Source organism: Mustelus asterias, unplaced genomic scaffold (assembly GCF_964213995.1).
Source record: "Mustelus asterias unplaced genomic scaffold, sMusAst1.hap1.1 HAP1_SCAFFOLD_929, whole genome shotgun sequence".
In the NCBI taxonomy this organism is placed as follows: Eukaryota; Metazoa; Chordata; class Chondrichthyes; order Carcharhiniformes; family Triakidae; genus Mustelus; species Mustelus asterias.
Window position 1 is genome coordinate 1,189 of NW_027590875.1, and position 26,166 is coordinate 27,354.

At 48.2% G+C, this 26,166-nt stretch overlaps 1 protein-coding gene across 1 annotated transcript in view; it reads left to right on the forward strand.

Annotated features, from left to right (window-relative positions):
• Window positions 1-850: 850 nt before the first annotated feature.
• Window positions 851-26,166, forward strand: part of LOC144487621 (uncharacterized) — a 48,469-nt gene continuing 23,153 nt past the window's right edge. The window contains exons 1-4 of the mRNA XM_078205706.1: window positions 851-2,471; window positions 2,813-2,889; window positions 5,221-5,306; window positions 5,525-5,583. Of these exons, the coding sequence (XP_078061832.1) occupies window positions 2,870-2,889; window positions 5,221-5,306; window positions 5,525-5,583 (165 nt within the window). The 5' untranslated portion in view covers window positions 851-2,471; window positions 2,813-2,869. The remainder of the gene's footprint in view (window positions 2,472-2,812; window positions 2,890-5,220; window positions 5,307-5,524; window positions 5,584-26,166) is intronic.

A 26,166-nucleotide genomic window follows, 5' to 3' on the forward strand; every position in this document is an offset into this window, starting at 1 on the left:
CCCAGTAAATCTTTTCTGCACTCTTTCTAGTTTAATAATATCCTTTCTATAATAGGGTGACCAGAACTGTACACAGTATTCCAAGTGGGGCCTTACCAATGTCTTGTACAACTTCAACAAGACGTCCCAACTCCTGTATTCAATGTTCTGACCAATGAAACCAGGCATGCCGAATGCCTTCCTCACCACTCTGTCCACCTGTGACTCCACTTTCAAGGAGCCATGAACCCGTACCCGAGATCTCTTTGTTCCGTAACTCTCCCCAACACCCTACCATTAACTGAGTAAGTCCTGCCCTGGATCAATCTACCAAAATGCATCACCTCGCATTTGTCCAAATTAAACTCCATCTGCCATTCGTCAGCCCACTGGCCCAATTGATCAAGATCCCATTGCAATCCGAGATAACCTTCTTCACTGTCCACTGTGCGACCAATCTTGGTGTCATCTGCAAACTTACCAACCATGCCTCCTATATTCTCATCCAAATCATTAATATAAATGACAAATAACAGTGGACCCAGCACTGATCCCAGAGGACACCGCTGGTCACAGGCCTCCAGTTTGAAAAACAACACTGGACAACCATTCACTGGCTTCTGTCATCAAGCCAATTTTGTATCCATTTAACTACCTCACCCTGGGTCCCATGATGTAGGTTGTGCAACAACCTGCCATGTGGTACCTTGTCAAAAGCCTTATTGATTCATTGCACAATCCATCACTGCACCCTCATTCTCCATTGGTCCATTCTGCTGTCCATCAGCTGAACACAGCCAATAGGAAGCCGCTCCAGCAGAGTGATTGACAGCCAGTGTGGGTGGAGTCGGGCAGATTGTGATGAAGCAGCGACTCGCTGTGGATTCGCTGCCATTCCAGCCAGCAAGAGGCAGCAAGGGCGGCACCTTCCGTCCCCAAGCGCAGCATTCGCACCATCCCACTTTCAACCCCAGCACCACATACAGCTTCTTGTTGTTTCTTCCATTGGCAGCACCCCCGGGTGCTCTTGGTGCTCCCGTTCCAGCACCTTTCCTCTTAATGATGGGGGATTGAGGCTCTCATAGCCCAGAATAAACATCCAGCAACACCGACAACTCCCAGCTTCCGCACATTTACCGCTGTAACTCCAGGTGCTTTCTACTCGTCGTCCCTCTCTGGACAAGTTGCACACCCTGCCTCATAACCGGATCATTCCGGGTAACTGGTTAGCGGTTACCGGAACTTTATCTTCTTGTGTGAAATGCATTGTGTGCACATTCCAGCGGGAACATCTTTATCTCCAGGCAAAGGCAGCCTTGACAGAGCATCCGCATTGCCGTGTTTCTCTGACTGACAGCACCAACACCCACCTCTGCAATCAAACTGCTGCCATGGACGGTATCCCAGTGAATAGTCCAAGGATGGAAGATAAAATTTAGGAATTATGAATGGGAGTCAGTAATTCAGCCCTTCGAGCTCCGTCACAACATCATCATGGCAGAGCTTTTAATTTCTTGATGCAAAGACGATGCCTCAGCCTCCTTTTTCCACCCGAGCAAACTTTTCCTCAGCTTTCGTCAATGATCTAGAAGCGAATACTATGGATCTTCCACTCCGTTTGACATAACGTGAGACAGGACAACCCCAATCCCATTGGGCGAGGCGTCGCATTTAAGGTGCAGCGGTAACTTTGGGTTAAATTGAACTCGCATTTCCAATCTCTTCAAAGCCTGCTTTAGCACCAGAGAAGCCTCCTATTTTTAATTCACTTCCACGGCTCTCCTTTCACCAGCAACTGGAGCATCAGTTTCAATGCTGTCGCCAGATCCGGAATGAGCTTGTCATAGTAATTGATTATGTGGTGATATAAACAGGGCCTAGTTTTAAGGCTGATAAAATTGGATATCCTAAATTGAAGAATTGGGCACATTGAAATCAATCACAGTCACACCGCAGGCAGGCCAATTGTACAATACACAAATGTGTCTGGGCCTGACCCATCAACCACCCATCAAAGGTCGTTACACTCTACTTGAGACTTAGCAGGAGATCATGGCACCTCATTGAAATGCATCGGTCTATTGTTAGAAGCCCAGATCGGGCCAGACTTTCTGTCACCAAGAGATCCTGTAGAAAGCTTACCTGATAACAAGTTTAACAACATGGAGATGGACACCTGCGGGGCGGACCCTGGTGTCCTGTCAGGCAGACATCAAGAAACCCACTGGGTATTGGAACCCCCTCCTGGGACCTCATTGGCCAGAAGCCAGAGAAGTTTCTGGAAAGGCAAGCAGGCTGGGGATAAAGGGACACACTCAGAGGCACAAGGAGCGAAGACTCGACAGGGGAGACAGCCGTGACCATTCGGAAGACTGACCAGAGAAGGAAGGAAGGAAGGAAGGAAGAAGCGGCCATCGAGACTCACCTTCGTGACGACAGACCAGAGGGACTCAGAGAATCGGGCCTGCAGTTTAACCAAAGCATCTTTACGGGTAGTATACTTGAATCTGCTGGGGTATCCTCTTGTTTTATGTGGGTAATTTAAGGGTTAATAGTGTTATTTAATAAACTTGTTGAATCTTTACTTATGTTTGTCCTTGTCCACCTTGCAAATAAGGGCACCGGGGTAAAACCTTGGAGTAAGTAAACTGGTTGAAAGTATCTGAGATTAACAGGTACAACAATTAGACCCAAAAATCACCTGAATTGGGACACATTGTCTGGTCTTGGGGCTTTCATGATGACCTCCATCTTGGGCCTTGTGCAATCCATTTCATGACCCAGGCATTCAATGGAGTCCTTGAAGAACTCATATTTCTCTCTTGATTTGCAGGCCGTGCTCCTGCAACCTCTAAGGTATTCTCCAAGTACTGGGAAAATAGTCAAATCCATGAGCAAGATCTCATCCAGGTAAGTCTGGATTCTTGTCATTCCACTCAGGATTTGGTCCATGGCCTTCTAATCGAGATAAGGGCGCATGTAATCAAGATGGGGGCATTCCAAACTGAAATTGGGGGCACTTGTGATTCACCTGGGCACTCCTCATTGACAGGAGCAGTGCGAGCTGATATGCGGGCACTCAGAATTGAAACTGTCACTGCTCTAAATCTAAATGGGAGCACACCTAATCGGGATAGAAGTCTCTCTTATTCGAGATACGGCGTGCTCCCAATCGAGATGGGGGGGCACTGCTAACAGCGATGGGGGGAGGGGTCACTGCTAACGGTGACAGGGGCGGGGGGGCACTGCTAACGGCGGCGGGGGGGGCACTGCTAACGGTGACGGGGGGACACTGCTAACGGTGACGGGGGGAGGGGGGCACTGCTAACGGCGACGGCGGGGCACTGCTAACGGCAACGGGGAGGGGGGCACTGCCAATGGCGATGGGGGGGGGACTGCTAATTGAATTAGTCGCTGCTCCAAATCTAAATAGGAGGCACCCCGAACTGATATAGAAGGCTCCATCATTCGAGATACGGGGCACTCCTAATCGAGGGAGGGGCAGACCTAATCGAGGTAGGCAGCGTTCCTAATTGACCGGGGACACTCAGAAATGACGGGGGGCACACCTCACTGAAATAGTCACTGGTCCAAATCTAAACAGGGGGGCATTCCTAATCGAGATAGAAGGCTCCCTTATTGCAGATCAGGACACTCCAAATCAAGATGGGACACTCCTAATCGTTAGAGGGTCACTCGCAATCGAGATAGGGGGCACTCCAAATTGAGATAGTTGGGACTTCAAATCGAGCGAGAGGGAACTACTAATTGACACGGGCACTCCTGTGAACCTGGCACTGAACCCAGCCAGGCCTGTGACACTGAATCCTAAAGAACAGAGTGAATCCAGCCAGGCATATGGGACTGTATCTCAAGCGACAGACAGAACCCAGCAATGCCTGTGACACTGAATCTCGAAGGATAGAGTGATCCCAGCCAGGCTTGTGACACTGAATCTCAAAGGACACAGTGAACACAGCCAGGCCTGTGAGACTGAATCTGAAAGGACAGAGTGAATCCAGCGAGGCCACTGTTCGACCACCCCGAAGCCTCCTATGCTCCAGGAGAAAATGTCCCAGTCTTTGCAGCCTCTGCTTATAACTCAAACCATCAAGACCCTGCAGTATCCCAGTAGTTCTTTTCTGCACACTTCCTAGTTTAGTAATATCCTTGGTATAATAGGGTGACCAGAACAGTACACAGTATTCCAAGTGTGGCCTTACCCAATGTCTTGTACAACTTCAACATGATGTCCCAAATCCCATTCAGTATTCTGACCAATGAAACCAAGCATGTGGAATGCCTTCTTCACCACTCTATCCATTGTGACTCCACTTTCAAGGAGCTATGAATCTGTACGCCTAGATCTCTGTTCTATAACTCTCACCAATGCCCTACCACTAACTAAGTAGTGCGCTGGTTCGATCTACCAAAGTGCATCACCTTGCGTTTATCTAAATTAAACTCCATCCACCATTCATCAGCCCACTCGATCAAATGATCAAGATCCCGTTGCAATCCGAGATAACTTTCTTCACTGTCCACTATGCCACAAATCCTGGTGTCATCTGCAAAATTACTAACCATGCCTCCTAAATTCTCATCTAAATTATTAATATAAATTACAAATAGCAGGGGACCCAGCACCGATCCCTGAGGCTGGTCACAGGCCTCCAGTTTGAAAATAGAACAACCCTCGACAACCACCTTCTGTCTTCTGTCATCAACCAATTTTGTATCCATTTGGCCACCTCATCCTGGATCCCATGAGATTTAACCAAATCCGGTCTAGTTTTGCTTTTAAATGTTTACATTTTTAAACACAAACCTCTTGCCCTTGTTGGGAATATCAGTGCGGTTTGAGAAAAGCAAACACTGATCCGACACTCAACACCCCCCAACACAGGACTGAGCAGAGAGTGTGAAATGTGAGTGGTGTGAGTGTGGATTATCTATTATAAGTGGATAAGAAACACTCCTCCATTTTCAAATCTTTACCTTGCTTATGGAGTGTCTCGGACTCCCCTGTCACTCACTATCCATCTGAATTAATCTCTATTCCTCACTGTCTAACTGTTACTCTCTGCATTGCTCCCTCTCCCTATCTCTCTGTTACTCTGCATCGCTCCATCTCTCTCTCTCTTCCTCTCTCTCTCTATCCCTCTCATCCACCATGTTGTTTATCATTAAGGGCTCTAATCACGGAGAATTCAAACACTCTTTCTGTTTCTGTCTTGGCAGAATTAGCAACATGAGTGCAAATTTCAAGATTGGATTCACACAATACAGACAGAACAGTATTTATATAATGGCTTCTGCAAATGCTGGTGAGCTCAGTACATGTGGTAGCTTAATGTTACAATAAGATAGAATCTGTATTCAGACAACTGTTACTCTCTGCATTGCTCTCTCTCATTCTCCCGACCTCTCTGTTACTCTGTATCTCTTCCTCTCTCTCTCTATCCCTCTCATCCACCATGTTGTTTATCATTAAGGGCTCTAATCACGGAGAATTCAAACACTCTTTCTGTTTCTGTTTTGGCAGAATTAGCAATATTAGTGGATATTTCAAGACTGGATTCACACAATACAGACAGAACGCTGGTGAGCTCAGTACACGTGGTACCTGAATGTTACAATAAGATAGAATCTGTATTCAGACAACTGTCACCCCACAGGGTCCAAACTTCACCGTGTTAATTGGATTTGATTTGATTGATTTGTATTGGGATGCAGTGAAAAGTATTGTTTCTTGTGCGCTATACAGACAAAACATACCGTTCATAGAGTACACAGGGGAGAAGGAGAGGAAAGGGTGCAGAATATAGTGTTGCAGTTACCGATAGTGTGTAGTGAAAGATCAGCTTAATATATGGTAGGTCCATTCAGAAGTTGACATTCTCCCCAAGCACTAAAGCTTCCCACAAAGCAAGGCTCACAAATTCAACACCAGTTTCCTTTGTCCGCTCTCCCATCATGCTGTGTTCGGAGTCTCTGATCGATGCTGAGGGCCTAGTATTTGAGGCTCTGAGCTGAACCCACAATCTGTCTGATTCTGAGAGAAGATTACTGCCCACTCATATATATACCCTTGAAATATATCTGTTGTGTACAGAGTCACTTCTTCTTTCCCTGTGTCTGCTATCCTTAAAGAACTACTGAATAATCTTTAAACATCTGTATTATCACAGAACAGGGCCAACATGGGGGAATCTAGTATCAGGGAGGGCACAGTTTAAAATTCATACAGCTCCCATTAAAGATGGAGATGAGGAGGAATAATTTGTTCTCTCAGGGGGTGGTTAGTGTTTAGAAGTCAAAGTTAAAATTCATTTATTGGTCACAAGTCAGTCTTACATTAACACTGCAATGAAGTTACTGTGAAATTCCTCTAGTTGGCGCCTGTTCGGATCAATGCACCGAACCAGCACGTCTTTCAGAATATGGGAGGAAACCGGAGCACCCGGAGGAAACCTACACAGACACGGGGAGAACATGCAAACTCCGCACAGACAGTGACCCAAGCCGGGTATCAAATCCAGGTCCTCGGCGCTGTGAAGCAGCAGTGCTAACCACTTTCCCCAGAGAGTGAGTTGAGCATTATGGGGAGACACGCAGCAAAGTAGAGTTCAGGCCACAGTCAGATCAGCCATGATCTTATCAATGGGAGGAGCAGAATGGCCCACTTCTGCTCCTATTTGTTGTGTTCTGCGTGGTACTTTAAAAGGCCATTGTACTCAGCATTGCAGGAACTCTGCCGAACACACTCTATCTCAATCACTTCCTCTCCCTCTCTGTGACTCTCACTCCATTCCTTTCCTTCCCTCTCTCTGTTACTCTCTCTCTATCTTGTTGTAGGGAAAAGTCCCTTGTACCAGTGCATTCAAGGAAGTCGAGTCGCAAGGCAAGGTTCAAAGCGTTTTTCTTTCATGTACAATTACTGGGAACCCAGGGAGACCCCTGTAGCCAGCTTAGAAACAGTGCTTGGCCACGTTGATCTCAATGGTTATACATTTGCTCTGGATATTTATAGGAATCCAAATTCGAGCGGGAACATTTGCTCATACATTTTTACAATATTTATAAAATGGCCTGTCTGGTCAGGAAGTTCCCGGAGAGACTTGTCAATTTGCATCTGTATGGTGTGTGTCCGTGTTAATGGGACTGCCTGTTCTTGCCCCGGTGTTTTAATGTGTTTCCCATTAGCCTCTCGATGTGTCCCCTTATCTACATCGATCTCTACTGTTTTGTGTCTGTATTCTATGCTTGCGAGATTAGGTGTTAATGTCATTTTGTCCTGCTGTGTGTAGGGGGATTTAATCTAATCTCTTATTCTTTTTATCCTAGTTTATTAAGTTTCTTTGCCTGCCTTGGCCATTTTATTCCTGTAATATTTTATTGACAGTCCGGTTATGCCATATAACCCACTCCAGGCCTTGACTCGCAGATATCCCGATCTTCTGGCCAAAGGCCGGTTTAAAATGCAGCTTCGTGCTGTTGCTGGGCAAAGCTTTTGTCGGCTTTGAAATGAAAGGTCTCTCAGCTGTGCAGAGGGGGATTTAAACGAATGTCCATTCGGGTGTTCCCCTCTGCATTGTGGGCACGTTATAAATGGTGCCAATCAGTCCAATAAATGAATATGTTTAATGAGGTGAATATTGATGAGATAATAAAAATATGGCTTTTGGAAAATGGCCTACTTCAGTCCCTCCTCTCGTCCAGGGGGTCCCATTCATGGCTGACCCCCCATGGACGATCTTGAGAGGTACAGTGACTTGTACAGATGTCGTCCTTGCCGTTGTTCCTCTTCCTCTGTGGTGTGGTTAAATTCTTGCATCTGGATACTGGCAGTGGGTAGCATTCTTGATGCAATATTTGCACATATCACTTTAATACAGGTTAGGCCCAGGCAGAGTGTGAACAGGATGGCTACTACTAAAATTAATCCCGTCATAATGTATGCTCCCCAAACTGTGTTAAACAGCCACCCTAACCACCCATCAGTCCCTGTAAATCCCTGTTTAAAGCTATCCAATTGCTTTTGTATCCCGGACATGGCTGCTGTTATGTTTAATGTCTCGTCGTGTACATATGTGATGCATTTTCCTTTGATGATGGTGCATACCCCTCCTTGTCTGGCTAGCTGATAGTCTACTGCATATCTCGCTTGCTGTGTGTATAGTCTGAGTTCTGCGAGTTCTTGGTCAATTGCACCCAGTGCTTGGAGGGTGTTGTTTCCTAAGATGGTAAGTCCACATTTGAAGAAATTCCTATTACTGGCACTGATCACCCCTGCGGTGCCCCCTGGGGATAGTGTCCCCAGAAATCCATACCCCAAAGAAGATCCTAATGTGACAGGGGCCTGCCAGTCTTGACCCACACTTGACCCTGACTGCACAGAGCTGTGCTGAGGTGCTTCATGGGAGTGGGGCAATTATGTCTGAACTTAGCTCCTGTAACTAAGTGCACTGGAACTACTGAATTAGAACGCAGCTAACTCTGCACTGGAACATTAGAATGCAGTTAGCTGTTACTAGAACATCAGAACTGAAGTGGATGGCCTCACACTGACTATTCATAGATTTGCAGGGTTTTTTTGTGCTGTAGCTTTACCAACTCACTTAGTCTCTCTGTGTTCCTGATTTCTAAGAATTAAATACAGTCAAATTCTAATTCAATTACAGCTAGTAGGTCAGGAAACTTAAACATAGAAACATAGAAAACTACAGCACAAAACAGGCCCTTCGGCCCCACAAGTTGTGCCGAACATATCCCTACCTTTTAGGCCTACCTATAACCCTCCATCCTATTAAGTCCCATGTACTCATCCAGGAGTTTCTTAAAATACCCTATTGAGTTTGCCTCCACTACCACTGACGGCAGCCGATTCCACTCGCCCACCACCCTCTGTGTGAAAAACTTCCGCCTAACATTTCCCCTGTACCTACCCCCCAGCACCTATAACCTGTGTCCTCTCGTAGCAGACATTTCCACCCTGGGAAAAAGCCTCTGAGAGTTCACCCGATCTATGCCTCTCAACATCTTATATACCTCTATTAGGTCTCCTCTCATCCTAAGTCTCTCCAAGGAGAAAAGACTGAGCTCCCTCAGCCTATCCTCATAAGACATGCCACTCAATCCAGGCAACATCCTTGTAAATCGCCTCTGCACCCTTTCAATCTTTTCCACATCCTTCCCATAGTGAGGCGACCAGAATTGAGCACAGTACTCCAAGTGGGGTCTGACAAGGGTCTTATAGAGCTGCATCATTATCCCCGGGCTCCTAAACTCAATCCCTCGATTGATAAAGGCCAGCACACCATACGTCTTCTTAACCACCTCCTCCATCTGCGGGGCCGATTTTAGAGTCCTATGGACCCGGACCCCAAGGTCCTTCTGATCCTCCACAGTACTAAGAGTCTTTCCCTTAATATTGTACTCCTTCATCCAATTTGAATTGCCAAAATGGACCACGATGCATTTATCTGGGTTGAAGTCCATCTGCCACTTCTCCGCCCAGTCTTGCATCCTATCTATGTCCCTCTGTAACCTCTGACATCCCTCCAGACTATCCACAACCCCACCAACCTTCGTGTCGTCGGCAAACTTACCAACCCATCCGTCCACTTCCTCATCCAGGTCATTTATGAAAATGTCAAACAGCAAGGGTCCCAGAACAGATCCCTGGGGCACACCACTGGTGACCGACCTCCATTTAGAAAAAGACCCATCCATATACACTCTCTGCCTCCTTTGGGCAAACCAGTTCTGGATCCACAGGGCAGCAGCCCCTTGGATCCCATGCCCTCTCACTTTTTCTAGAAGCCTTGCATGGGGGACCTTATCAAACGCCTTGCTAAAATCCATATAAACCACATCTACCGCTTTCCCTTTGTCAATGTGTTTAGTCACATTTTCGAAGAACTCCGCCAGGCTCGTAAGGCACGATCTGCCTTTTACAAAGCCATGCTGAGTATTCCTGAGCATACTAAACCTCTCCAAATGCTCATAAATCTTGTCCCTCAGGATCTTCTCCATCAGCTTACCAACCACTGAGGTTAGACTCACCGGTCGGTAATTTCCTGGGCTATCCCTATTCCCCTTCTTGAAAATAGGAACCACATCCGCAATCCTCCAATCCTCCGGCACCTCTCCCATCTCCATCGACGATGCAAAGATTATCGCCAGAGGCTCTGCAATCTCTTCCCTCGCCTCCCACAGTAACCTGGGGTACATCCCATCCGGACCCGGCGACTTATCTTTCTTGATGCCATTCAAAGATTCCAGCACAACCTCTTTGTTAAAGTCCACATACTCAATCTTTTCAGTCCATCGCATGCCCACAGTACATCCACCCATGTCCTTCTCCTCTGTGAAAACCGAGACAAAATTCTCATTAAGCACCTCTGCCATTTATACTGGTTCCGTACTGATTTTCCCGCCTTCACGTTTTATAGGCCCTATTCCTTCATGTCTCATCCTTTTACTCTTCACATATTTATAGAACGCCTTAGGATGTTAAAGTATGAGCTAAAATAAAAGTTCTGATGAAGGGTCATCCTGACTCAAAACTTTGGCTCGATTCTCTCTTTTCATTTGGAGGCCCACACTGTCTGTAATTTACACACAGTAAAACAACAACCTGAGTTGTTGTCTTGTCCTGCCAGGTGGGTGCAGGAGAACCAGTGGGACTCGCCCAACAGAGATGGAGAGTTGGAAGCAGTGTTAGAGAGCACACTGCTCTCACCTGTCTTACTGTTATCAATTTGACATTAAAATTGATATTTAACCTTGTGGATCCGATCTAGAATCTTCAGCATATTGGGTCAGGTTATAAATCAGTAATTTCCAAATATGTATATATAAAACCAATCGACAGCAAATCTCTTGTTCAGAGATTTTGGTTGAACCCAGAATAAAACTATCAGTAAGTTTAGGGGCTTGATTCTATAAATGGCACAGGATGGAACATTGCAAGTGTTTTTGCCAAACTATGGTTTCTAAAGTTTGACCTTTGAAACCGATTATCTGATCATTCTCTGAATAAAAATGTTGCACCATCTGAAATAAACAATCCAAGATCAACTGATTAAAAGGGAGGTGCAAATCCTCCAGAAGTTTCACACTTCATTATTCAACCAACATTTAAATACAGTTACAGGAGGCAATTATTCTGCCCCTTGAGCCTATTCCTCTAATTAATTATATTTTGCCTCATCTGCATCTTAACTCCATTTACCCTGAGTAGATGTCATCCTCGATAAGGACAGTTGACGATGACCTGCCATAGATTCACTTCACTTGTCATCCTGAGTGAATGAAATTCTGAGCATCTTCTTGAATAACTCCATTGGGTCAGAATCCACCGTGTTTGGTGTCTCTGTTGCTGGTTTACAATAATAAATGTAACTGGAGTGTTCGTGCTCACTGCCCAACAGCTGCAGCCATTGTTGCTCAGAGATCATTCAGTTTGGAAGTTAAACGGTTAATCTCCATGTATAGAAACAGTCCTTCTCTCAGCTCATTGACAAGGAACTGGCTCCTGGGCTCTGGGGTGAAACCACAAATATCAGGAAATCAATGTTTGCTCAAAATTCCGAAGTCCCAGTTGGAATTTGTTTCTTATCATTTGACGGATTTACTGAACATCTCTGGAACAAGAAGAGTTAAAGTAAAATTTCGAATGAAACTTGTTGACAGTTGAATTAGCCGCAGGTTGTCAAACTGGTTGAATTTGATGCCTGGAATGGGGCCGCTCCCTTCTCTGCAGTAAGTGGGGAATGTTTAAATTGAATTCCATGCTGAGGATGGGCAGCAGCTTTCACACAGAGGGTAAAGCTGTGAGCCTCACTGAAAAGGGAGACAATCACATTTCCAATTTGTTTCATTTCAGCAAGTTGCAAGAAATTTCTATCTCATTGATGCAGAGGATCAGGGATAGAAATTACACAGACTACACAGAAATGAAGAGACAGGGATTTTTTGCAGACAGAAGATAAGATTAATGTAACTTCTTACATTTAATGCCTTGACCAATATTCTGTATATGCAGCTTGTCCTGGATTCCAACATATCTCTGTTTCTTTGGCCTCTCTTTCCCCAATCCATCCATTTATTGTGTATTTCATCGGCTTATTTGCCTTTTCTAAATGCGTTACCTCACACTACTCTGAGGTCCCAGGAGGGGGTTCCAATACCCAGTGGGTTTCTTGATGTCTGCCTGACAGGACACCAGGGTCCGCCCCCCAGGTGTCCATCTCCATGTTGTTAAACTTGTTATCAGGTAAGCTTTCTACAGGATCTCTTGGTGACAGAAAGTCTGGCCCGATCTGGGCTTCTAACAATAGACCGATGCATTTCAATGAGGTGCCATGATCTCCTGCTAAGTCTCAAGTAGAGTGTAACGACCTTTGATGGGTGGTTGATGGGTCAGGCCCAGACACATTTGTGTATTGTACAATTGGCCTGCCTGCGGTTTGACTGTGTTTGATTTCAATGTGCCCAATTCTTTAATTTAGGATATCCAATTTAATCAGCCTTAAAACTAGGCCCTGTTTATATCACCACATTCCCTCCACTTCTACCATATCCAGCCCTTTCATTATCTTATAGGCCTCTATAAGATCATCCCTCAGCCTTCTAAACTCCAACGAGTACAAACCCAATCTGCTCAATCTCTCCCCATAACACCGTGTGTTACTGACGGTATCTTTACTAATGTTAATTCAGCACCCTCGCACAGTCTCTGAGTCACCCCTCTCCCCGCAGCACCCAGTGTTACTGACTGTATCTGTACTGATGTTAATCCAGCTCCCTCACACTGTCACTCAGTAACCCCTCTCCCCGCAGCACCCTGTGTTACTGACTGTATCTGTACTGATGTTAGTCCAACTCCCTCACACTGTCACTCAGTAATCCCTCTCCCCCAGCACACTGTGTTACTGACTGTATCTGCACTGATGTCAATTCAACTCTCTCACACTGTTACGCTGTAACCCCTCTCCCCCAGCACCCTGTGTTACTGACTGCATCTGTACTGATGTTAATCCAGCTCCCTCACACTGTCACTCAGTAACCCCTCTCCCCCAACACCCTATGTTACTGACTATCTGTACTGATGTTAATCCAGCTCCCTCACACTGTGACTGAGTAAACCCTCTCCCCCAGCACCCTGTGTTACTGACTGTATCTGCACTGATGTTAATCCAACTCCCTCACACTGTCACTCAGTAACCGCTCTCCCCCAACACCCTGTGTTACTGACTGTGTCTGTACTGATGTTAATCCAGCTCCCTCACACTGTCACTCAGTAACCCCTCTCCCCCAGCACCCTGTGTTACTGACTGTGTCTGTACTGATGTTAATCCAGCTCCCTCACACTGTCACTCAGTAACCCCTCTCCCCCAGCACCCTGTGTTACTGACTGTATCTTGACTGATGTTAGTTCAGCTCCCTCACAATGTCACTCTGTAACGCCACTTCCCAGCACCCTGTGCTACTGACTGTATCTCTACTGATGTTAGTACAGCTCCCTCACACTGTCACTCAGTCACCCCTCTCCCCCCAGCAACTGTGTTACTGACTGTGTCTCTAATGATGTTAATCCAGCTCCCACACATTGTCACTCAGTAACCCCTCTCCCCCCAGCACCCTGTGTTACTGACTGTATCTGCACTGATGTTAAACCAGCTCCCTCACGCTGTCACTCAGTATCCCCTCTCCCCCAGCACCCTGTGTTACTGACTGAATCTGTACTGATGTTAATCCAGCTCCCTCACACTGTGACTGAGTAATCCCTCTCCCCCAGCACCCTGTGTTCCTGACTGTATCTCGACTGATGTTAATCCAGCTCCCTCACACTGTCACTCAGTAACCCTCTTCCCCAGCACCCTGTGTTACTGACTGTATCTGTACTGATGTTAATCCAGCTCCCTCACACTGTCACTCAGTAATCCCTCTCCCCCCAGCACCCTGTGTTCCTGACTGTATCTGTACTGATGTTAATCCAGCTCCCTCACACTGTCACTCTGTAACCCCTCTCCCCCAGCACCCTGTGTTACTGACTGAATCTGTACTGATGTTAATCCAGCTCCCTCACACTGTCACTCAATAACCCCTCTCCCCCAGCACCCTGTGTTATTGACTGTGTCTGTACTGATGTTAATCCAGCTCCCTCACACTGTCACTCAGTAACCCCTCTCCCCCAGCACACTGTGTTACTGACTGTATCTGTACTGATGTTAATCCAGCTCCCTCACACTGTCACTCAGTAACGCCTCTCCACCAGCACCCTGTGTTACTGACTGTGTCTGTACTGATGTTAATCCAGCTCCCTCACACTGTCACTATGTAACCCCTCTCCCCCAGCACCCTGTGTTCCTGACTGTATCTGTACTGATGTTAATCCAGCTCCCTCACACTGTCACTCTGTAACCCATCTCCCCCAGACCCTGGGTTACTGACTGTATCTGTACTAATGTTAATCCAGCTCCCTCACACTGTCACTCAGTAACCCCTCTCCCCCAGCACCCTGTGTTACTGACTGTGTCTGTACTGATGTTAATCCAGTTCCCTCACACTGTCACTCAGTAACCCCTCTCCCCCAGCACCCTGTGTTACTGACTGTATCTCTACTGATGTTAGTACAGCTCCCTCACACTGACACTCAGTCGCCCCCATACTCCAGCCCCTGTGTTACTGACTGTATCTGTACTGATGTTATTCCAGCTCCCTCACACTGTCACTCAGTAACCCCTCTCCCCCAGCACCCTGTGTTACTGACTGTATCTGTACTGATGTTAATCCCGCTCCCTCACACTGTCACTCTGTAACCCCTCTCCCCCAGCACCCTGTGTTACTGACTGTATCTGTACTAATGTTAATCCAGCTCCCTCACACTGACACTCAGTCACCCCTCTCCCCCCAGCACCTGTGTTACTGACTGTGTCTCTATTGATGTTAATCCCGCTCCCTCACACTGTCACTCTGTAACCCCTCTGCCCCCAGCACCCTGTGTTACTGACTGTATCTGCACTGATGTTAAACCAGATCCCTCACACTGTCACTCAGGAACCCCTCTCCCCCCAGCACCCTGTGTTACCGACTGTATCTGCACTGATGTTAGTCCAGCTCCCTCACACTGTCACTCAGCATCCCCTCTCCCCCAGCACCCTGTGTTACTGACTGAATCTGTACTGATGTTAATCCAGATCCCTCACACTGTGACTGAGTAATCCCTCTCCCCCAGCACCCTGTGTTCCTGACTGTATCTCGACTGATGTTAATCCAGCTCCCTCACACTGTCACTGAGTAACCCTCTTCCCCAGCACCCTGTGTGATTGACTGTATCTGTACTGATGTTAATCCAGCTCCCTCACACTGTCACGCAGTAATCCCTCTCCCCCCCAGCACCCTGTGTTCCTGACTGTGTCTGTACTGATGTTAATGCAGCTCCCTCACACTGTCATTCTGTATCCCCTGTCCCCCCAGCACCCTGTGTTACTGACTGTGTCTGTACTGATGTTAATGCAGCTCCCTCACGCTGTCACTCAGTATCCCCTCTCCCCCAGCACCCTGTGTTACTGACTGAATCTGTACTGATGTTAATCCAGCTCCCTCACACTGTCACTCTGTCACCCCTCTCCCCCAGCACCCTGTGTTACTGACTGTGTCTGTACTGATGTTAATGCAGCTCCCTCACGCTGTCACTCAGTATCCCCTCTCCCCCAGCACCCTGTGTTACTGACTGAATCTGTACTGATGTTAATCCAGCTCCCTCACACTGTCACTCTGTCACCCCTCTCCCCCAGCACCCTGTGTTACTGACTGTATCTGTACTGATGTTAATCCAGCTCCCTCACACTGTCACTCAGTAACCCGTCTCACCCAGCACACTGTGTTACTGACTGTATCTGTACTGATGTTAATCCAGCTCCCTCACACTGTCAGTCAGTAACTTCTCTCCCCCAGCACCCTGTGTTACTGACTGTGTCTGTACTGATGTTAATCCAGCTCCCTCACACTGTCACTCTGTAACCCCTCTCCCCCAGCACCCTGTGTTCCTGACTGTATCTGTACTGATGTTAATCCAGCTCCCTCACACTGTCACTCTGTAACCCCTCTCCCCCAGCACCCTGTGTTACTGACTGTATCTGTACTAATGTTAATCCAGCTCCCTCACACTGTCACTCAGTAACCCCTCTCCCCCAGAACCCTGTGTTACTGACTGTGTCTGTACTGATGTTAATCCAACTCCCTCACACTGTCACTCAGTAACCCCTCTCCCCCAGCACCCTGTGTTACTGACTGTATCTTGACTGATGTTAGTCCAGCTCCCTCACACTGTCACTCAGTAACCCCTTTTCCCAGCACCCTGTGTTACTGACTGTATCTGTACTGATGTTAATCCAGCTCCCTCACACTGTCACTCAGTATCCCCTCTCCCCCAGCACCCTGTGTTACTGACTGTATCTGTACTGATCTTAATGCAGCTCCCTCATACTGTCACTCAGTAACCCCTGTCCCCCCAGCACCCTGTGTTACTGACTGTGTCTGTACTGATGTTAATGCAGCTCCCTCACACTGTCACTCAGTAACCCCTCTCCCCCAGCACCCTGTGTTACTGACTGTATCTGTACTGATCTTAATGCAGCTCCCTCATACTGTCACTCAGTAACCCCTGTCCCCCCAGCACCCTGTGTTACTGACTGTGTCTGTACTGATGTTAATGCAGCTCCCTCACACTGTCACTCAGTAACCCCTCTCCCCCAGCACCCTGTGTTACTGACTGTATCTTGACTGATGTTAGTTCAGCTCCCTCACACTGTCACTCAGTCACCCCTCTCCCCCCAGCAACTGTGTTACTGACTGTGTCTCTAATGATGTTAATCCAGCTCCCACACATTGTCACTCAGTAACCCCTCTCCCCCCAGCACCCTGTGTTACTGACTGTATCTGCACTGATGTTAAACCAGCTCCCTCACGCTGTCACTCAGTATCCCCTCTCCCCCAGCACCCTGTGTTACTGACTGAATCTGTACTGATGTTAATCCAGCTCCCTCACACTGTGACTGAGTAATCCCTCTCCCCCAGCACCCTGTGTTCCTGACTGTATCTCGACTGATGTTAATCCAGCTCCCTCACACTGTCACTCAGTAACCCTCTTCCCCAGCACCCTGTGTTACTGACTGTATCTGTACTGATGTTAATCCAGCTCCCTCACACTGTCACTCAGTAATCCCTCTCCCCCCAGCACCCTGTGTTCCTGACTGTATCTGTACTGATGTTAATCCAGCTCCCTCACACTGTCACTCTGTAACCCCTCTCCCCCAGCACCCTGTGTTACTCACTGAATCTGTACTGATGTTAATCCAGCTCCCTCACACTGTCACTCAGTAACCCCTCTCCCCCAGCACCCTGTGTTATTGACTGTGTCTGTACTGATGTTAATCCAGCTCCCTCACACTGTCACTCAGTAACCCCTCTCCCCCAGCACACTGTGTTACTGACTGTATCTGTACTGATGTTAATCCAGCTCCCTCACACTGTCACTCAGTAACGCCTCTCCACCAGCACCCTGTGTTACTGACTGTGTCTGTACTGATGTTAATCCAGCTCCCTCACACTGTCACTATGTAACCCCTCTCCCCCAGCACCCTGTGTTCCTGACTGTATCTGTACTGATGTTAATCCAGCTCCCTCACACTGTCACTCTGTAACCCATCTCCCCCAGACCCTGGGTTACTGACTGTATCTGTACTAATGTTAATCCAGCTCCCTCACACTGTCACTCAGTAACCCCTCTCCCCCAGCACCCTGTGTTACTGACTGTGTCTGTACTGATGTTAATCCAGTTCCCTCACACTGTCACTCAGTAACCCCTCTCCCCCAGCACCCTGTGTTACTGACTGTATCTCTACTGATGTTAGTACAGCTCCCTCACACTGACACTCAGTCGCCCCCATACTCCAGCCCCTGTGTTACTGACTGTATCTGTACTGATGTTATTCCAGCTCCCTCACACTGTCACTCAGTAACCCCTCTCCCCCAGCACCCTGTGTTACTGACTGTATCTGTACTGATGTTAATCCCGCTCCCTCACACTGTCACTCTGTAACCCCTCTCCCCCAGCACCCTGTGTTACTGACTGTATCTGTACTAATGTTAATCCAGCTCCCTCACACTGACACTCAGTCACCCCTCTCCCCCCAGCACCTGTGTTACTGACTGTGTCTCTATTGATGTTAATCCCGCTCCCTCACACTGTCACTCTGTAACCCCTCTGCCCCCAGCACCCTGTGTTACTGACTGTATCTGCACTGATGTTAAACCAGATCCCTCACACTGTCACTCAGTAACCCCTCTCCCCCCAGCACCCTGTGTTACCGACTGTATCTGCACTGATGTTAAACCAGCTCCCTCACACTGTCACTCAGCATCCCCTCTCCCCCAGCACCCTGTGTTACTGACTGAATCTGTACTGATGTTAATCCAGATCCCTCACACTGTGACTGAGTAATCCCTCTCCCCCAGCACCCTGTGTTCCTGACTGTATCTCGACTGATGTTAATCCAGCTCCCTCACACTGTCACTGAGTAACCCTCTTCCCCAGCACCCTGTGTGACTGACTGTATCTGTACTGATGTTAATCCAGCTCCCTCACACTGTCACGCAGTAATCCCTCTCCCCCCCAGCACCCTGTGTTCCTGACTGTGTCTGTACTGATGTTAATGCAGCTCCCTCACACTGTCATTCTGTATCCCCTGTCCCCCCAGCACCCTGTGTTACTGACTGTGTCTGTACTGATGTTAATGCAGCTCCCTCACGCTGTCACTCAGTATCCCCACTGCCCCAGCACCCTGTGTTACTGACTGAATCTGTACTGATGTTAATCCAGCTCCCTCACACTGTCACTCTGTCACCCCTCTCCCCCAGCACCCTGTGTTACTGACTGTATCTGTACTGATGTTAATCCAGCTCCCTCACACTGTCACTCAGTAACCCGTCTCACCCAGCACACTGTGTTACTGACTGTATCTGTACTGATGTTAATCCAGCTCCCTCACACTGTCAGTCAGTAACTTCTCTCCCCCAGCACCCTGTGTTACTGACTGTGTCTGTACTGATGTTAATCCAGCTCCCTCACACTGTCACTCTGTAACCCCTCTCCCCCAGCACCCTGTGTTCCTGACTGTATCTGTACTGATGTTAATCCAGCTCCCTCACACTGTCACTCTGTAACCCCTCTCCCCCAGCACCCTGTGTTACTGACTGTATCTGTACTAATGTTAATCCAGCTCCCTCACACTGTCACTCAGTAACCCCTCTCCCCCAGAACCCTGTGTTACTGACTGTGTCTGTACTGATGTTAATCCAACTCCCTCACACTGTCACTCAGTAACCCCTCTCCCCCAGCACCCTGTGTTACTGACTGTATCTTGACTGATGTTAGTCCAGCTCCCTCACACTGTCACTCAGTAACCCCTTTTCCCAGCACCCTGTGTTACTGACTGTATCTCTACTGATGTTAGTACAGCTCCCTCACACTGTCACTCAGTCACCCCTCTCCCCGCCAGCACCTGTGTTACTGACTGTGTCTCTAATGATGTTAATCCAGCTCCAACACATTGTCACTCAGTAACCCCTCTCCCCCAGCACCCTGTGTTACTGACTGTATCTTGACTGATGTTAGTCCAGCTCCCTCACACTGTCACTCAGTAACCCCTCTCCCCGCAGCACCCTGTGTTACTGACTGTATCTGTACTGATGTTAATCCAGCTCCCTCACACTGTCACTCAGTATCCCCTCTCCCCCAGCACCCTGTGTTACTGACTGTATCTGTACTGATGTTAATTCAGCTCCCTCACACTGTCACTCAGTAACCCCTCTCCCCCAGCACCCTGTGTTGCTGACTGTATCTGTACTGATGTTAATCCAGCTCCCTCACACTGTCACTCAGTAACCCCTCTCCCCCAGCACCCTGTGTTACTGACTGTATCTGTACTGATCTTAATGCAGCTCCCTCATACTGTCACTCAGTAACCCCTGTCCCCCCAGCACCGTGTGTTACTGACTGTGTCTGTACTGATGTTAATGCAGCTCCCTCACACTGTCACTCAGTAACCCCTCTCCCCCAGCACACTGCGTTACTGACTGTGTCTGTACTGATCTTAATGCAGCTCCCTCACACTGTAATTCAGTAACCTCTCTCCCCCCAGCACCCTGTGTTACTGACTGTGTCTGTACTGATCTTAATGCAGCTCCCTCACACTGTCACTCAGTAACCCCTCTCCCCCCAGCACCCTGTGTTACTGACTGTGTCTGTACTGATGTTAATGCAGCTCCCTCACACTGTCACTCAGTAACCCCTCTCCACCCAGCACCCTGTGTTACTGACTGTATCTGTACTGATCTTAATGCAGCTCCCTCACACTGTAATTCAGTAACCCCTCTCCCCCCAGCACCCTGTGTTACTGACTGTATCTGTACTGATGTTAATGCAACTCCCTCACACTGTAATTCAGTAACCCCTCTCCCCCCAGCACCCTGTGTTACTGACTGTATCTGTACTGATGTTAATCCAGTTCCCTCACACTGTCACTCAGTAACCCCTCTCCCCCAGCACACTGTGTTACTGACTGTATCTGTACTGATGTTAATCCAGCTCCCTCACACTGTCACTCAGTAACCCCTCTCCCCCAGCACCCTGTGTTACTGACTGTATCTGTACTGATGTTAATCCAGCTCCCTCACTCTGTCACTCTGTAACCCTCTTCCCCAGCACCCTGTGTTACTGACTGTGTCTCTAATGATGTTAATCCAGCTCCCTCACACTGTCACTCAGTAACCCCTCTCCCCCAGCACCCTGTGTTACTGACTGTATCTGTACTGATGTTAATCCAGCTCCCTCACACTGTCACTCAGTAACCCCTCTCCCCCAGCACCCTGTGTTACTGACTGTATCTGTACTGATGTTAATCCAGCTCCCTCACACTGTCACTCAGTAACCCCTCTCCCCCAGCACCCTGTGTTACTGACTGTATCTGTACTGATGTTAATCCAGCTCCCTCACACTGTCACTCAGTAACCCCTCTCCCCCAGCACCCTGTGTTACTGACTGTGTCTGTACTGATGTTAATCCAGCTCCCTCACACTGTCACTCAGTAACCCCTCTCCCCCCAGCACCCTGTGTTACTGACTGTATCTGTACTGATGTTAATCCAGCTCCCTCACACTGTCACTCAGTAACCCCTCTCCCCCAGCACACTGTGTTACTGACTGTATCTGTACTGATGTTAATCCAGCTCCCTCACACTGTCACTCAGTAACCCCTCTCCCCCAGCACCCTGTGTTACTGACTGTATCTGTACTGATGTTAATCCAGCTCCCTCACACTGTCACTCAGTAACCCCTCTCCCCCCAGCACCCTGTGTTACTGCCTGTGTCTGTACTGATGTTAATCCAGCTCCCTCACACTGTCACTCTGTAACCCCTCTCCCCCAGCACCCTGTGTTCCTGACTGTGTCTGTACTGATGTTAATCCAGCTCCCTCACACTGTCACTCATTAACCACTCTCCCCCAGCACACTGTGTTACTGACTGTATCTGTACTGATGTTAATCCAGCTCCCTCACACTGTCACTCAGTAACGCCTCTCCCCCAGCACCCTGTGTTACTGACTGTGTCTGTACTGATGTTAATCCAGCTCCCTCACACTGTCACTCTGTAACCCCTCTCCCCCAGCACCCTGTGTTCCTGACTGTATCTGTACTGATGTTAATCCAGCTCTCTCACACTGTCACTCTGTAACCCATCTCCCCCAGCACCCTGTGTTACTGACTGTATCTGTACTAATGTTAATCCAGCTCCCTCACACTGTCACTCAGTAACCCCTCTCCCCCAGCACCCTGTGTTACTGACTGTGTCTGTACTGATGTTAATCCAGCTCCCTCACACTGTCACTCAGTAACCCCTCTCCCCCAGCACCCTGTGTTACTGACTGTATCTTGACTGATGTTAGTCCAGCTCCCTCACACTGTCACTCAGTAACCCCTCTCCCCCAGCACTCTGTGTTACTGACTGTATCTGTACTGATGTTAATCCAGCTCCCTCACACTGTCACTCTGTAACCCCTCTCCCCCAGCACCCTGTGTTACTGACTGTATCTGTGCTAATGTTAATCCAGCTCCCTCACACTGTCACTCTGTAACCCCTCTCCCCCAGCACCCTGTGTTACTGTCTGTATCTGTACTCATGTTAATCCAGCGCCCTCACACTGTCACTCAGTCACCCCTCTCCCCCCAGCACCTGTGTTACTGACTGTGTCTCTATTGATGTTAATCCAGCTCCCACACATTGTCACTCAGTAACCCCTCTCCCCCCCAGCACCCTGTGTTACTGACTGTATCTGCACTGATGTTAAACCAGCTCCCTCACACTCACTCAGTAACCCCTCTCCCCCCAGCACCCTGTGTTACTGACTGTATCTGCACTGATGTTAAACCAGCTCCCTCACACTGTCACTCAGTATCCCCTCTCCCCCAGCACCCTGTGTTACTGACTGAATCTGCACTGATGTTAATCGAGATCCCTCACACTGTGACTGAGTAATCCCTCTCCCCCAGCACCCTGTGTTCCTGACTGTATCTCGACTGATGTCAATCCAGCTCCCTCACACTGTCACTCAGTAACCCCTCTCCCCCAGCACCCTGTGTTACTGACTGTATCTATACTGATGTTAATCCAGCTCCCTCACACTGTCACTCAGTAACCCCTCTCCCCCAGCACCCTGTGTTACTGACTGTGTCTGTACTGATGTTAATCCAGCTCCCACACACTGTCACTCTGTAGCCCCTCTCCCCCAGCACCCTGTGTTACTGACTGTATCTAAAAGGTCTGAAAATTGATAAATCTCCGGGCCCAGATGGGCTACATCCTAGAGTTCTAAAGGAGATAGCTGAAGAAATAGTGGAGGCGTTAGTTATGATCTTTCAAAAGTCACTGGAGTCAGGGAAAGTCCCAGAGGATTGGAAAATCGCTGTTGTAACCCCACTGTTCAAGAAGGGAACAAGAAAAAAGATGGAAAATTATAGGCCAATTAGCCTAACCTCAGTTGTTGGCAAAATTCTAGAATCCATCGTTAAGGATGAGATTTCTAAATTCTTGGAAGTGCAGGGTCGGATTAAGACAAGTCAGCATGGATTTAGTAAGGGGAGGTCGTGCCTGACAAACCTGTTAGAGTTCTTTGAAGAGATAACAAATAGGTTAGACCAAGGAGAGCCAATGGATGTTATCTATCTTGACTTCCAAAAGGCCTTTGACAAGGTGCCTCACGGGAGACTGCTGAGTAAAATAAGGGCCCATGGTATTCGAGGCAAGGTACTAACATGGATTGACGATTGGCTGTCAGACAGAAGGCAGAGAGTTGGGATAAAAGGTTCTTTCTCAGAATGGCAACCGGTGACAAGTGGTGTCCCGCAGGGTTCAGTGTTGGGGCCACAGCTGTTCTCTTTATATATTAACGATCTAGATGACGGGACTGGGAGCATTCTGGCCAAGTTTGCCGATGATACAAAGATAGGTGGAGGGGCAGGTAGTATTGAGGAGGTGGGGAGGCTGCAGAAAGATTTAGACAGTTTAGGAGAGTGGTCCAAGAAGTGGCTGATGAAATTCAACGTGGGCAAGTGCGAGGTTGTACACTTTGGAAAAAAGAATAGAGGCATGGGCTATTTTCTAAACGGTGACAAAATTCATAATGCTAAAGTGCAAAGGGACTTGGGAGTCCTAGTCCAGGATTCTCTAAAGGTAAACTTGCAGGTTGAGTCCGTAATTAAGAAAGCAAATGTAATGTTGTCATTTATCTCAAGAGGCTTGGAATACAAAAGCAGGGATGTACTTCTGAGGCTTTATAAAGCACTGGTTAGGCCCCATTTGGAGTACTGTGAGCAATTTTGGGCCCCACACCTCAGGAAGGACATACTGGCACTGGAGCGGGTCCAGCGGAGATTCACACGGATGATCCCAGGAATGGTAGGCCTGACATACGATGAACGTCTGAGGATCGTGGGATTATATTCATTGGAGTTTAGGAGGTTGAGGGGAGATCTGATAGAAACTTACAAGATAATGAACGGCTTAGATAGGATGGACGTAGGGAAGTTGTTTCCATTAACAGGGGAGACTAGGACGCGGGGGCACAGCCTTAGAATAAAAGGGAGTCACTTTAGAACAGAGATGAGGAGAAATTTCTTCAGCCAGAGAGTGGTGGGTCTGTGGAATTCATTGCCACAGAGGGCTGTGGAGGCCGAGACGTTGAGCGTCTTCAAGACAGAAATTGATAAATTCTTGATTTCTCGAGGAATTAAGGGCTATGGGGAGAGAGCGGGTAAATGGAGTTGAAATCAACCATGATTGAATGGTGGAGTGGACTCGATGGGCCGAATGGCCTTACTTCCGCTCCTATGTCTTATGGTCTTATGGTCTTATGGTATCTGTACTGATGTTAATCCAGCTCCCTCACACTGTCACTCAGTAACCCTCTCCCCCCAGCACCCTGTGTTACTGACTGTATCTGTACTGATGTTAATCCAGCTCCCTCACACTGTCACTCAGTAACCCCTCTCCCTCAGCACCCTGTGTTACTGACTGTATCTGTACTGATGTTAATCCAGCTCCCTCACACTGTCACTCAGTAACCCCTCTCCCCCAGCACCCTGTGTTACTGACTGTATCTGTACTGATGTTAATCCAGCTCTCTCACACTGTCACTCAGTAACCCTCTCCCCCAGCACCCTGTGTTACTGACTGTATCTGTACTGATGTTAATCCAGCTCCCTCACACTGTCACTCAGTAACCCCTCTCCCCCCAGCACCCTGTTTTCCTGACTGTATCTGTACTGATGTTAATCCAGCTCCCTCACACTGACACTCAGTCGCCCCCTACTCCAGCCCCTGTGTTACTGACTGTATCTGTACTGATATTAATCCAGCTCCCTCACACTGTCACTCAGTAACCCCTCTCCCCCAGCACCGTGTGTTACTGACTGTATCTGTACTGATGTTAATCCAGCTCCCTCACACTGTCACTCTGTAACCCATCTCCCCCCCAGCACCCTGTGTTACTGACTGTGTCTGTACTGATGTTAATACAGCTCCCTCACACTGTCACTCAGTAACCCCTCTCCCCCAGCACCCTGTGTTACTGACTGTATCTGTACTAATGTTAATCCAGCTCCCTCACACTGACACTCAGTCGCCCCCCTACTCCAGCCCCTGTGTTACTGACTGTATCTGTACTGATGTTAATCCAGCTCCCTCACACTGTCACTCAGTAACCCCTCTCCCCCAGCACCCTGTGTTACTGACTGTATCTGTACTAATGTTAATCCAGCTCCCTCACACTGTCACTCAGTCACCCCTCTCCCCCCAGCACCTGTGTTACTGACTGTGTCTCTATTGATGTTAATCCAGCGCCCTCACACTGTCACTCAGCAACCCCTCTCCCCCCAGCACCCTGTGTTACTGACTGTATCTGCACTGATGTTAAACCAGCTCCCTCACACTGTCACTCAGCAACCCCTCTCCCCCCAGCACCCTGTGTTACTGACTGTATCTGCACTGATGTTAAACCAGCTCCCTCACACTGTCACTCAGTAACCCCTCGCCCCCAGCACACTGTGTTACTAACTGTATCTGTACTGATGTTAATCCAGCTCCCTCACACTGTCACTCAGTAACCCCTCTCCCCCAGCACCCTGTGTTACTGACTGTGTCTTCACTGATGTTAATCCAGCTCCCTCACACTGTCACTCTGTAACCCCTCTCCGCCAGCACCCTGTGTTCCTGACTGTATCTGTACTAATGTTAATCCAGCTCCCTCACACTGGCACTCTGTAACCCCTCTCCCCCAGCACCCTGTGTTACTGACTGTATCTGTACTAATGTTAATCCAGCTCCCTCACACTGTCACTCAGTAACCCCTCTCCCCCAGCACCCTGTGTTACTGACTGTGTCTGTACTGATGTTAGTCCAGCTCCCTCACACTGTCACTCAGTAACCCCTTTTCCCAGCACCCTGTGTTACTGACTGTATCTCTGCTGATGTTAGTAGAGCTCCCTCACACTGTCACCCAGTCACCCCTCTCCCCCAGCACCTGTGTTACTGACTGTGTCTCTAATGATGTTAATCCAG